Below are 12037 nucleotides of genomic sequence, written 5' to 3'. Positions count from 1 at the left end.
AGCAGACAGGACTTTGACTAATGTGGATGTAAATAAACAGAAAGCACTGCTTGGACATGGCATGGGAATGTGGGCCCTCTGCTTATTATGGGACAAGGCTAAGGAACTGCGGGTCAGAATGTGAATTTCTCAGAAGCTAAAAGAATTTCCCGCACTCACAGCAGACTATGGGTATGTGGGAGGACGATGGCGTGAGGCCAGACGGCCATCGGCGCTTATGTGTATGACAGGAAAGTTGACCTACATGTGTACAAGCTGAAGTTGTATAATCTATGATACTGTAATAAGTCTTTATCATATGTGTTGTGTTTTATTATCTATCTATGCAGATTATGAGTGTGAGTCACCTCTCTTTTCCAACATTTTGAGAAAACTTTAATATTGATATCACTCTACTGCCAACAGCAGGTTAGCGTAGCTTAGCGTAAATATTCGAAGCAGGTGAAATAGTATAAAGAAATGGCAAGTTGTAGTTTTACACAGTGTTATGTGTCTATTTCTGAGCTAGAGAAGTATTTAGATTATTTACTTACCACAATGTAAAAACACTAAGAAAGAAGAAATGTAGTTTTAGTAGTCCTGCAAAACAAGTGCAGGTGCAAGTGAAAGTACAAAAGTATCATGAAAACATACTGTAAGTGTTTCAGAATAACATATTTTATATCATTGCATTATAATTGCTGATGCATACATCTGTTATTCACTCTACTGTTGCAGCTGTTGCATATTATTTACTTTACTGATATAATAATATTCTAATATTGTTGATGATAGCTGAAGTTATCAAGTGTTTCCCTCTGAAATGTAGTAAGCAAACAGAAATACTCAAGTAAAGCGCACGTATCAATTCATAGTTCAGTTTTTATATGAATACAAATGAGATACAACCTATACAATAGTAGTGAGCTTTGGAGGTGCAGTTTAGCATTGGATTGTTACCTTGAAGCAACATGCCTTGTTACCTACCCTCAGGCTAGCTGTTTCCCCTTGTTTCCAGTCTTTATGCTAAGCTAAGCTAACTCCTGGCTCTAGCTTCATATTTAATATACATATGAGATCAGTCACAGATCTAATACAAATAAGCATGTGTCCCAAAATATCAAATTATTCCTTTAAGGGAATTATGAATATAAAATACTGCTGTATAAAATGTTATATACTGTCAGAAGATGCATGACTGTAATACAATGATTGTTTTGTCCCTTCTGAACACAGAGCTAAAGAAATGGTCACAGGCATGATTGTGCACTTTTTGTTTATTTTATTTAGTTACAAAGGTTTCTTTATTCCAGTTTTTTAAGCACTAGATTCACTAGATTTGATGTCCTTGCTCTCTGACACCACTTGGCCATTCACCAGTGTCTGGGTGACTGTCACCACTTTGGTCTGAACTTTCTTTGACTCAACTGCATCCTGTAGTCTGGAAAAATGAACAAACAGAATAGATTCAATATTAGGTCTCTCTCGTTATTAAAACTAAATTTAATCCTAATTTATAGACTGAAATAAGATCTCTAGTGTCACTTCTATAGGACCACATATATTTTGTATCTTTAGGTTATCTACAGTTGAAATGTAAAGGACGAATTTACTTTCACTTTCCATATCAGTGTCCCTTCATGTTTGCATTAAGCTAATTTGAATCAAATTTGCAAAAGCCTGAGATGAACAAAGCTTCAATATGAGTGAGCACACACAAGGCAGAACACTGAATGTTTGGCTTCCAGCAAAGATATCAACTGTATTTTTACAGCTTTTACTGTTTCACTTGATCTTTTCTGTATCCTCTGCCCACATACTCACTTAAAGTCTGCCTCGCCGTCCAGCAGCCTCCTGTACTCCGCGATCTCGGCCTCCAGTTTCACCTTGATGTTGAGCAGGTGCTCATACTCTGTTGTGTTGTGCTGGATGTCAGCGCGGATCTTGGTGAGCTCCTCCTGCAGCCTCAGGATGACCATGTTGTACTTCTCCACCTCCATGTTGTAACGCATCTCGATGTCACGCAGGGTGGCCTCCAGGGACGCTTTCTGTGAAAAGGTGTAGAAAAAGATTGAATGTGCAATTGATTGATGAATTAGAGGGACAGAGGAGTATTTCCTCTGCCTTTGCCAAGAGTTAGATGAACGATTTGATAGAAATTAATGAGTGTGGTATCACTCCGCTCACCTAACTCAAGCTGCAAAATGGGATATAAATTAGACCCAGTGGAGAAGATTCATTGATAAAAGCTTAAATGTGAAACCATCTGTGACACATTGAAAGTTCAAATTGCGCTAATTATGTAATATGGCCCAAAGTCTCTTACCAGGCTAAGTGCAGACTGCAGTTCAATGTCCAGTCCCTGATACCTGCGCCTGATATCAGTCATCACACTTGTGGCTTCCTTCAGAGCTGTTGTGCTCTCAGTCACTTGAACCTGCACCTCTGTAATCTGTAGACAAGATAAAATACATATAGTACATTAAAAAAAGTACCAAACACAGGAGATGTGTTTGATGAATATGCATTGATACTGATGTGTATACCTGAGATTCATGCCATGCTTTGACCTCCTCCTGGTTCTTCAGTGCTATCTTCTCATACTTAGCCCTCATCTCCTCCATGATCTTGGCCATGTCCTGCCCTTTAGGAGCGTCAACATCCACACGGACGCCAGCTTGGGAGATCTGGACACGCAATTCTGCAACTTCCTGTTGTGGGGGAAATAGTCAGGGAGTGATTTCCTGGATAAGGTTAGTGGGGTTATCCTGTGCAAAGAGGTTAAGGAACAAACAGATTGAATATTTACTGTCCGAGCTTTTTCTTTTTGAATTACTGTCCCATTGTTTTGTTGGATTAGGCCAGAGGCACTAGTCTTCTTACAAATAATTTCCCTCACCTCCTCATGGTTCTTCCTCAGGCTGATCAACTCTTCCTTCAGAGACTCGATGTCACTTTCCAGGTGCAGGCGAATAACGTTGGTGTCGTCCAGAATCTTCCTCAGTCCGGCCACATCGGCCTCCACCGACTGACGCATGGACAGCTCATACTCCAACCTGACAAAACATACTTTATGTCAGATATGTTCATGCTGAATGGGGAGTGAGTTTTATTCTGAATACAAAGCTAAACACTCACTTGGTTTTAAAGTCGTCTGCAGCCAGGCGTGCATTGTCAAGAGAGATTCCAAGATGTGCATTGTCCTTGACCATATCAAATATCTGAAAGAAATTAAACAGTTTTTGTCATTTTCTGTGTGAAATACAAACATATACTCACAGTGTTCCCACAGTCATTTTTTATTTGACACCAAACTATAAATCTCGGTGTGATAAATTGTGCCGGTGAAAGGACACGCCTTTGATAAGCTGTAAGTCAGAGAAGAACAAAGCAGGTTATCTTTTTAATACTACTCCTGCATGCCTGACATGGTAATAAAGATTAAAGTCTGCAGGTGATAAATGTGAAGTCAGTCAGTTCGAGAGATACATGAACACACTGGAGTGCCGGACGTGTGATAATAAAAACTGAGTGTTTCAGCCTGAATGACTTTTGCCCCAACATTATGTGACATTTTCAAGGTGAGGGAGGTGGACAGAGGATTGAGATCTAGTCAATGAAGAAAAATATTTTTGTGTGTGAAACTACCCCAATCACATTTAGTGGCGTCGTTGACACTGTAATGAAATAAAATTATCATTAAGATTGACTGATTACTTCATTGACTCACCTTGGCCCTCAACTCAGCGATCATGGCATTGTACTTGCTGTAGTCCCTCCCCTCTAAAGGACCTTTCTTCTCGATGATCTCTCTGATCTGGATCTCCAGCTTGCTGTTGGCCTTCTCCAGATTCCTCACTGTCTCCAGGTAGCTAGCCAGGCGGTCGTTCAGGTGCTGCATGGTTGCCTTCTCATTAGTGATGGCCAGGGTTCCAGAGGTTGACCCAGACCCCAGGGACTGGTAGTCATAACCCCCCCCGAAGCTGCTGCCAACCTGTGTGCCATAGCTGGTTGAGATCCTGGTCCCCTTTAACACTCCGCTGTCGCTGAAGGCATAGCCCTTCGCCATGTCTATAGGTCGGGCATAGCCAGTCGACGAGTGGGAAACAAACCCGTGTGAAGTCTGTTTGTCTAAAGGTCGGCTACCGCCATACGATTGGGAAACAACCTGGCGATACATCATACATCAAGTGTGCTGATTAATAAAAGGAAGAAGCGGTGTGACCTGGCACAGACGGGTTTGGCAGCTGAGTGAGAACGGAGGCAAGTCCTAGGGTCTTATATATCTCTCTCCTTCCTGCCACTCCTCTCCTATCTATATTACATTTTTTACCTTTAGCTTGCTTAGACTTTGTCCCCATGACACCCAGTGTGAACCTGTGAATCTGTGAATCTGTCATTTTCGTACTGCGTAAAAAATAATCTGTATCTATATTAACAATGATATCAACAGGAGCTTAATGGATCAGGCTGGCCTTGGTAAACAAAGTTTGTTTGAAACTCTACAAATTCCATGAAAGACCAAAGTCATTAATGAATAGATCTTATAAAGAGGTACTGTTTGTGTTTCTAAAGCCTAATACCTCTGCTTCCTCTATATTATAGTTTCTATTGTTGTCCAAAAACTGTTAAAAACTAATAGATGAACCACAGTTCACAGAACAACAGTTGCTTTCTTGGGGGGCAATTTTGATTCAATACATCTATAGTCCCCAACAAATGCACTTACTCAAGTTAAAGTAAAGTTTGCTAAAATGTACTTTACTAGGAAATTATTTAGCCTGTTTCAAAAGTGAAAGTACGTACCGTATGTGTGACTCATTTTTCAATACTTGCATTCTGGGAGAGCCACAGCCATGTTACGGAAGTGAGAAAGTATATAATGACAAACATTTATTTATTTATTTTTTTGCCTGATCCTTTAACTGGGTGTTTAGACAATAAACGCAAGGCGTTACATTGGTGGGGCGTGTTGCTTTATAAGGCAATGAAACCCAATCCAGGAACATGAGCAATAATAATTATATTACTATGCGGAGGGGTTTTACAGCTCTGGAAAGTTATCACCACATCAGTTATTTTATTCCTCATCTCTATGATTGCAGTGTAAGCAGTAGAATCAGATTACAAAGGTTCTACAAGGAATGTGCACTTTTAAGTAACTGATGAGTCTGCACTTTGACTGATCCTGCGTTGCCACACCCATTCTCCAAAAGCACTGGTCTCACTGAAATGGATGAAGTGTTCTAATTAATTAGTCCATGAACATTTTGACACTGTTCAGTGATTTGAAGGATAGCAGTGCACCTTTAAAGGTAGTGAGGAAGAATATAGTGAGCTAAAGCTCCCAATGGATTAAAGATGAAGGACCTAATGTTCATCAGACATGAACTCTGAAGCTTCATTTAGCCACAGCAGGGTTAAATGGTCCTCTTTATTTATTTTGACACCAGTCAAGGGTTCAGTCTTTAATTTGATTTTTCTCAAGAATACTGCCTTTGAGAGTAAACGCAGTCATTGTTTTTTCCTTATATGTCCTTTTGCTTGATTTATTCAACCATTCTTTGTATTCCTCTTTATGTCATATCATGATAATCTGATATATTTGACAAAAATGTTTATTTGGTTTCAAACAAAACACCATTTTCACACAGAAATAAGTTTCATGAATGGACTTTATTTGAATGTCTGAACACAGCTCAACAGACAGAACTTCACTGGACAGAAAGAAAACTAAAGATGATGAAATATAAAAATGTGTTTTGCATTTAATTGTATTGTATCAATTTGAAATATTCAATGTCTTCGCTTAGTTTGTCTCTGAAAAAAGCTCACAGTTCTCCAATTCTGAACTTTTAGTAAACATCAGCACGTCACCAGATAAGCACATAAATAAATCATGATGAAATAAATAAATGATGATTTAATTTTCCTCTGATCCAGTTTATGTCAGCCCGTGGCAGTGCTGTAGACCCATGCAGTCAAACTAATTGCAGTGTCTGTTAGTATGACTAAAAAGAAAGAAGAACCCATTGGATGAAAGAATCAGTTTTGGCCAATCGTATGTTAGTGTTATGACAGTCTGGTTATGATGCAGCGACAGTGATTGTTGGGAGTATCAGGAGGTTGCTCCTGGTGTTCAAACGTTCTTGGTCTCTGTGCTGGAGGAAACCACCTTGCCGTCCACCAGGGTCTGCGTGACAGTCATCACTTTGGTCTTGATTGTCTTCTGGTCTTGCAGAGCATCCTGGAGCCTGAATGGAAAAATCAAGACCCAATGAATTGTCAGGTTGTTTCTACTCACAGATTTCTTTAATGGTCAACTTTGCCTCCGCAGGTTGGCTACACATTAATCTGTGAAATACATGATCATCAATATACTCACGAGAAGTCTTCTCCATCCAGCAGCCGTCTGTATGTAGCGATCTCGGCCTCCAGCTTCATCTTGATGTTGAGGAGGGCCTCGTACTCCTGTGTCTGCACCATGATGTTGTTACGCAGCTGTGTGAGCTCTGCCTCCAGACCCAGGAGGACGCCGTTGAGAGACTCAATCTCCATGTTGTAGCGCATCTCTGTGTCCCTCAGCGTGCCCTCCAGAGAGCCTTTCTGTGAGCACAAGAAAAGGACAGGTTAAAAATTTACTAGTGAACTTCAACCCGCCACCGACGCTCCATAGCGAGGGGTCAGCGGAGTGTAAAGCTTGTGTCAACAAGTAAATGTGGAAGACTTGAAGTGAGAGTGCTGAGTTAGGCACTTTGGGGAGTTAGGATAAGTTTGTGTTGAGGTGCTTCTCACCAGGCTCTTCTGTGAATCCAGCTCGATCTCCAGGGTTTGTAGCTGTCTGCGCAGTTCGTTCACTGTGGTCTGGGCATTTTTCAGGGCCTCTGTGTTCTGCTCGACTTCGACCTGGACTGTTGTTAGCTGAAATAATGAGTGAGATTAAAAGATGAGTAAAAGTCAACTCAAGACTAATATAGACAGGAACTATTTGGAACTGTTTGCAGATGATAATGGTTAACCTGTGATTCGTGCCATGCTTTGAGTTCTTTCTGGTTCTCCAGCGCCATCTTTTCGTACTTGGCCCTTATTTCTGCCATTATCTGAGCCAGGTCCTGTCCTTTAGGAGCGTCGACATCCACGTGGACTCCTGACTGAGCAATCTGGTTACGAAGCTCCATAACTTCCTAAATAAATAAGAATGGACAGAGGAATTAATAAAAACAACATATTTTCTCATCTAAAAAGTAGCCTTTGTGCAGGGTTAGAGTTATTTCAAATGCACTGCTGAGATCTTTTGGATTCTACCACTAAAGACTTTTTTTATTGAGCTGTGACCCAGCTCTGACTCCTAGCATCTTCCAACCATAATCACATTATGGTCAGGTAAATATACAGGGGGTGCATATAAACCTGTTTCTGGGGCCTGAAACACTTAATTCCTTCAGTAAACAAACACTTGTGTTTTGGCTTATGCGCTTAAATTATAGTAATTTTAATTCTTTGGTGCATCTCTGTTGCCAAATACAGATGAACAGTATGTTACGATGAGGCTTCCCACAAAATTCACATACAGATATTTCAGATTTCTTAACAAACCTCTCCCTTCCCACTGAAGTTTTCCCAAGCTTGTTTTCAAGAACGCCCTGCGGCATGTCAGGATGTGTCGGCTGCAGTCGTGGCGTAGTGTGTAACATATACAACTTAAGCACACAGAGTGATGTTTAAGGGGATTATTGAGATCAGCTGGTAAGCAAATATTGATTCAGGTCTTCTAAAGGCGTGTATGTTAGCTCAAATGTTTCCTAGAGGTATTTTAAAAGTTTGCTTTGTTTGGAATCCAGTAGACTTGAAAGTGGCACTAAATATGTCAACGCTGAAGCAGTGTGAATACAACCTTTGACTAATCTTTGACTTTCCCAGACAAAACATACAAAACCAGAAGCTAAGGTCATGTTAAAGACCCTATTTTAAAATGTCATGTCACGATAAGGGATCAGGTCGTACATCAACACAGAATTGTATGCTATAATTAAAACAGTTTTGGTTATTTAACATAAGAGATTTTCAACATGGTGGACTCCATGGAAGACAGAATGGACCTTTAACCTTCAAAGTGTTTTTTTTTTCACAAAACCTTTTGTTACTTATTTAGCCAACAATATTTAATGTTATAAAGAAATACTTTTTTCAAACCACATTTTCAAGATTTCAGAATTTGCCTACTCACATTTTCATGGTTCTTCTTAAGGTGGATGAGCTCTTCCTTCAGGGACTCGATCTCACTCTCCAGGTTCATGCGGCTCATGTTGGTGTCGTCGATGAGCTTCCTCAGGCCGATGATGTCGGCCTCCACAGACTGGCGGATGGCCAGCTCAGACTCATATCTAAACGGCACAGAGCAGGGGAGTGAGGATAACTTCACATACTGTACATTGGTCCAACTTGTAGTAATCGATTAATCCAATGACTAACATTACTGAATGTACCTACATATGGTGGCTTTTTTGTGGTATCTTTAAATATATGTGGTCAATATTTGGTCAGCATATAATATGCTACACCCCACTTGCCAGCTGTGTTTGACATGACAGTTAATTTCCGACATAACGTCCTCATCAGTTATAATGCAAAGGTGATGATTTACAACTACAAGACAAACAAGTGTCTCTTTAGATAACAACACTGCCTATTCATCCCTTAATCCATCCAGCAGTGGAACAGGGTGTGCCCGCAGCTGTCAGGTTTAGTATTTTACAGTCTCAGTGGTACTACGGGCGGTACTTACTTCACTCTGAAGTCATCGGCCGCCAAGCGAGCGTTGTCAATGTTGAGAACCAGGCGGGCATTGTCGGTGGTGGCGTCAAACACCTAGAACAGGTTAAAAAAAAAATTAAGTATATTTACATTGCAAACTGAGGATAGGGGGCCAGCACAGACAACCAGCAGTTAGGCCGACAATAACACTAAAGAGCTGATAGATTGCTGACATTTGAGTTGGATGGGGAAATATACACCACTCTCATATTTTAAATATCAAACTACAGTTAGCCATGAGCTTTGGCTCTGTCCAAAGGTTTAGCTTCACTAAAGTCACTGGCAGCCTTCCAGTGATAAGAAACCTTTGGGAAATGTTTAAAACACTGTGAGAACACTGATATACACGCATGTAATGGGTGTTATAAGTTATATATTTAGTGACAGCAGGCTGCTTAAAAAACAGATGGTTGTGGTGTTTGCTTTCGTAGTCATAGTAGATAGTAGATAAAGGCTGGGATGAAAGGCATGGGGAGAGCATCCAGGTGACAAAGTCCACCAGCCAATCAGTGGCTGCCAGGCAGCAACTGTCCTGTCCCTGCTGAGGAACAGGATCTATCCTGTCAGCACGATAGAGGCAGGTGATTTGCATGAGGAGAGTGGTGGTGGTGGTTTTGATGGTGGTTGTGTGTGCGTGCATGCATCGTGCCTAGTCACGTGAGTGCGCGTGCATGTGTGTGCTTGGATGGACTGTGCGTGCATTACAGGCTGTTGCTGTGGGAGTCTGTTTTTTCTCAGATGGGGGGGTGGTGAGGGGCACTATTTGGGTGATTATTGCATCAGGCAGAATGAAGAACGAGGCTGCTTTGACCCTGAGCTGTTTGTAGAATAAACATAACCTAATTTTAAAAGAGCTGTATTTTTATGTAATAGTTTGAGAACGACAATAGACGGAAAACTCCTTCCTCTTCTACTTCTTGTCTCTTTCCCTCAAAATGTTTAGTTTAATTTCATCATTTCAAGAAGAATTAGCTGACCCTGTTGCTATCTGTGTTGCTCTCACACAGGATTAAAGATTAGAAAAGTACATGACGCTGTGTTGAAATGTTGAAATGTTGAAATGCTACAGTTAACACACAGTATGTGGGTGTTTCTCTAGCTGGGTCCAATGGAGCTCAACTGGAATGTTCCATCTGGAAACTGCACCTGACTAAATTTTCTGAAAAGGAAAAGTGAGTTTTGAATGAAGCACAGTAGGCAGCAGGGTAAGGATTACACAGCCCACTTCTTTCTCTCAGTATTCTCTTACTTGGCATTCAATGAGGGAAAAACCTGGAATGAATTACAGAATTTCCTGGTTGCATAACATCATTCATTTACTTTCAGTTTTAAAATATTTTTTGCACTGTGCCGGATGTATTTGTACGGGGAATATCAGATAAGGGTAAAATTATCTGATTAATTACTTAATAAAATACAGAACATAAAGAATAAATCAGCTCCTCCTTGAAAGACGTGTGAAAAAAAGTGAGTTGATCTTTCCTTCCCTACCTTATCAGCTTCTATTCTATGCAAACCAAGTAGTAGTGACTGCACTGTGTGTTCAGTCCCATTGTCTAACAAACCACTGAACAAAGAGGAAAAACGTAGTTAGAGACGTGATGTATGGGCCTGCAAGTTGACCCTTTACAGTCTGTAAAGTCCCTGGACTCTTGTTTCTCTGTCTCTCTACTGCTTTCCTGTCGCTCTGACCCCTAATTTTCCAACATTCCTCCACCATACTGCTTCCGGTCCAACCCCCGGCCCCTGGCCCACTGTGCCAAGGACCAGAGGGAGCCCATTGCGTCTGTTAGGAAAGTATAATTGAGCAGTAACCCTTGTATTCATGTGGATAAACTGTGGTCATTGTGGCAGAGTATATTGCTCTGAACACATTAATGACTGTCTGTTTTACTAATTTCTTGCTCAATCACACTTACGTCACATCTTCTCAAGACATTTGTCATCTCATAACTCAACCTGAGTTTCATCTTTCAGTTCACTCCATTCACATTACCCTCCCTCCATCCATCCATCCATCCAACCCACTCCCCCTCATGTGCTTTTAACTCAACACTCACACAATGAATCAACACAGGCACATTCCTCCCCAAGCCCCCCTCCTCACCTTCCTCCTCAGGTCATCCAGGATGGCCTGGTACTTGCTGTAGTCTCTGAAGTCAGGTCCGCTCTTCTCCAGGGCCTCCTTGATCTTAACCTCCAGCTTGTGGTTGGCCTGCTCCAGATTCCTCACCGTCTCCAGGTAGTTGGCCAGCCGGTCGTTCAGGTTCTGCATGGCAAACTTCTCATTGCCCATGATGTCTGCGCTCTTCCCGCTGGTGCTCACCTGGATGTTGCTGGAGAAACCCCCTGCTCCGGAGCCCATTCCCATGCTGGATCCCAGGCCACTGCGGACACCGGAGGAGATGCTGATGCGGTTCCCACCGGCCCCACCATGCACAGAGCCGGCCCTGTAGGCAGGAGCAGAGGTACGGGTGACTGATATAGCAGGAGCCCTGCTACTAGTGGAGGAGTGCACAGAGTATGAACTTTGCTTGACGGATTTCATTGTTGCTGTAGAGTGTGAGACTCAGTGAGAGAGACTGTGAGGCAGAGACGGAGTCACAGGCTGGGCAGGCAGAAATGGGAGCTCACAGACACAAGGCAGGAGGAGAGTGGAAGCTTTTAAACTATATAAACCTTGTGGGCCCTCAGGTCCGCCCCTTAAACCACTCCCCTTCACCCTGAGCCACCTCCCTCTTTTCCATAGGCCTAAACCGCAGGACTGCTCAGAGCATGCCTTTGTCCTTCACAACCCTCCAAAGTTGGTAAATTCTGAGGATTTAGTGGAATATGGAAAAAAATAAAAATAGACATTGTTTTTTTTTAGACATAAATAATACTAAATATTACTTCAAAGAAGATAATTTTATTTTGAACAATTCTCCCAAAGATATTAAAACCAACAACACATTTCTCTAAGTTTTTTTTTTTATATATAGTTTTCATAGCTCCACAAGCAATAATTATTATCAGGATGAATTTATTGACAGTTTTAGTGTCTTCCGGGGAATAATATACGATAAAAACAAAAAGTAACAACAGCCATAATCTTTCAAGACTGCTATGAAGTTATACTGTGATGGGAAAGTACCAAGTAAATCAAGTGGCGCCAATTTCTCATTTTGCCACCCACATCATATTAATCAATACAGGTTATCAGTCTCTTCACACTCCCCACCCTTAAAAAACATTTACATATAAG

At 41.4% G+C, this 12037-nt stretch overlaps 2 protein-coding genes across 2 annotated transcripts; both read right to left on the bottom strand.

The window, feature by feature from the left end:
- Nucleotides 1–1246: 1246 nt before the first annotated feature.
- Nucleotides 1247–4247, bottom strand: LOC104930777 (keratin, type I cytoskeletal 18). The gene is made up of 7 exons (XM_019274978.2): nucleotides 3710–4247; nucleotides 3118–3200; nucleotides 2879–3035; nucleotides 2526–2690; nucleotides 2306–2431; nucleotides 1804–2027; nucleotides 1247–1420 (listed from the first exon to the last, which is right to left on the bottom strand). Exons 1-7 carry the CDS (start codon nucleotides 4160–4162, stop codon nucleotides 1297–1299), a joined length of 1332 nt encoding a protein of 443 aa, XP_019130523.2. The 5' UTR covers nucleotides 4163–4247; the 3' UTR covers nucleotides 1247–1296.
- Nucleotides 4248–5636: 1389 nt separating this feature from the next.
- Nucleotides 5637–11454, bottom strand: krt18a.1 (keratin 18a, tandem duplicate 1). The gene is made up of 7 exons (XM_010745642.3): nucleotides 10901–11454; nucleotides 8765–8847; nucleotides 8207–8363; nucleotides 6999–7163; nucleotides 6775–6900; nucleotides 6365–6585; nucleotides 5637–6233 (listed from the first exon to the last, which is right to left on the bottom strand). Exons 1-7 carry the CDS (start codon nucleotides 11339–11341, stop codon nucleotides 6119–6121), a joined length of 1308 nt encoding a protein of 435 aa, XP_010743944.2. The 5' UTR covers nucleotides 11342–11454; the 3' UTR covers nucleotides 5637–6118.
- Nucleotides 11455–12037: the final 583 nt, after the last annotated feature.

Source organism: Larimichthys crocea, chromosome XV, assembly GCF_000972845.2.
Source record: "Larimichthys crocea isolate SSNF chromosome XV, L_crocea_2.0, whole genome shotgun sequence".
Lineage (NCBI taxonomy): Eukaryota > Metazoa > Chordata > Actinopteri > Sciaenidae > Larimichthys > Larimichthys crocea.
Note: the sequence above shows the minus strand (reverse complement) of the source record. Positions and strands in the feature narration are given on the sequence as shown.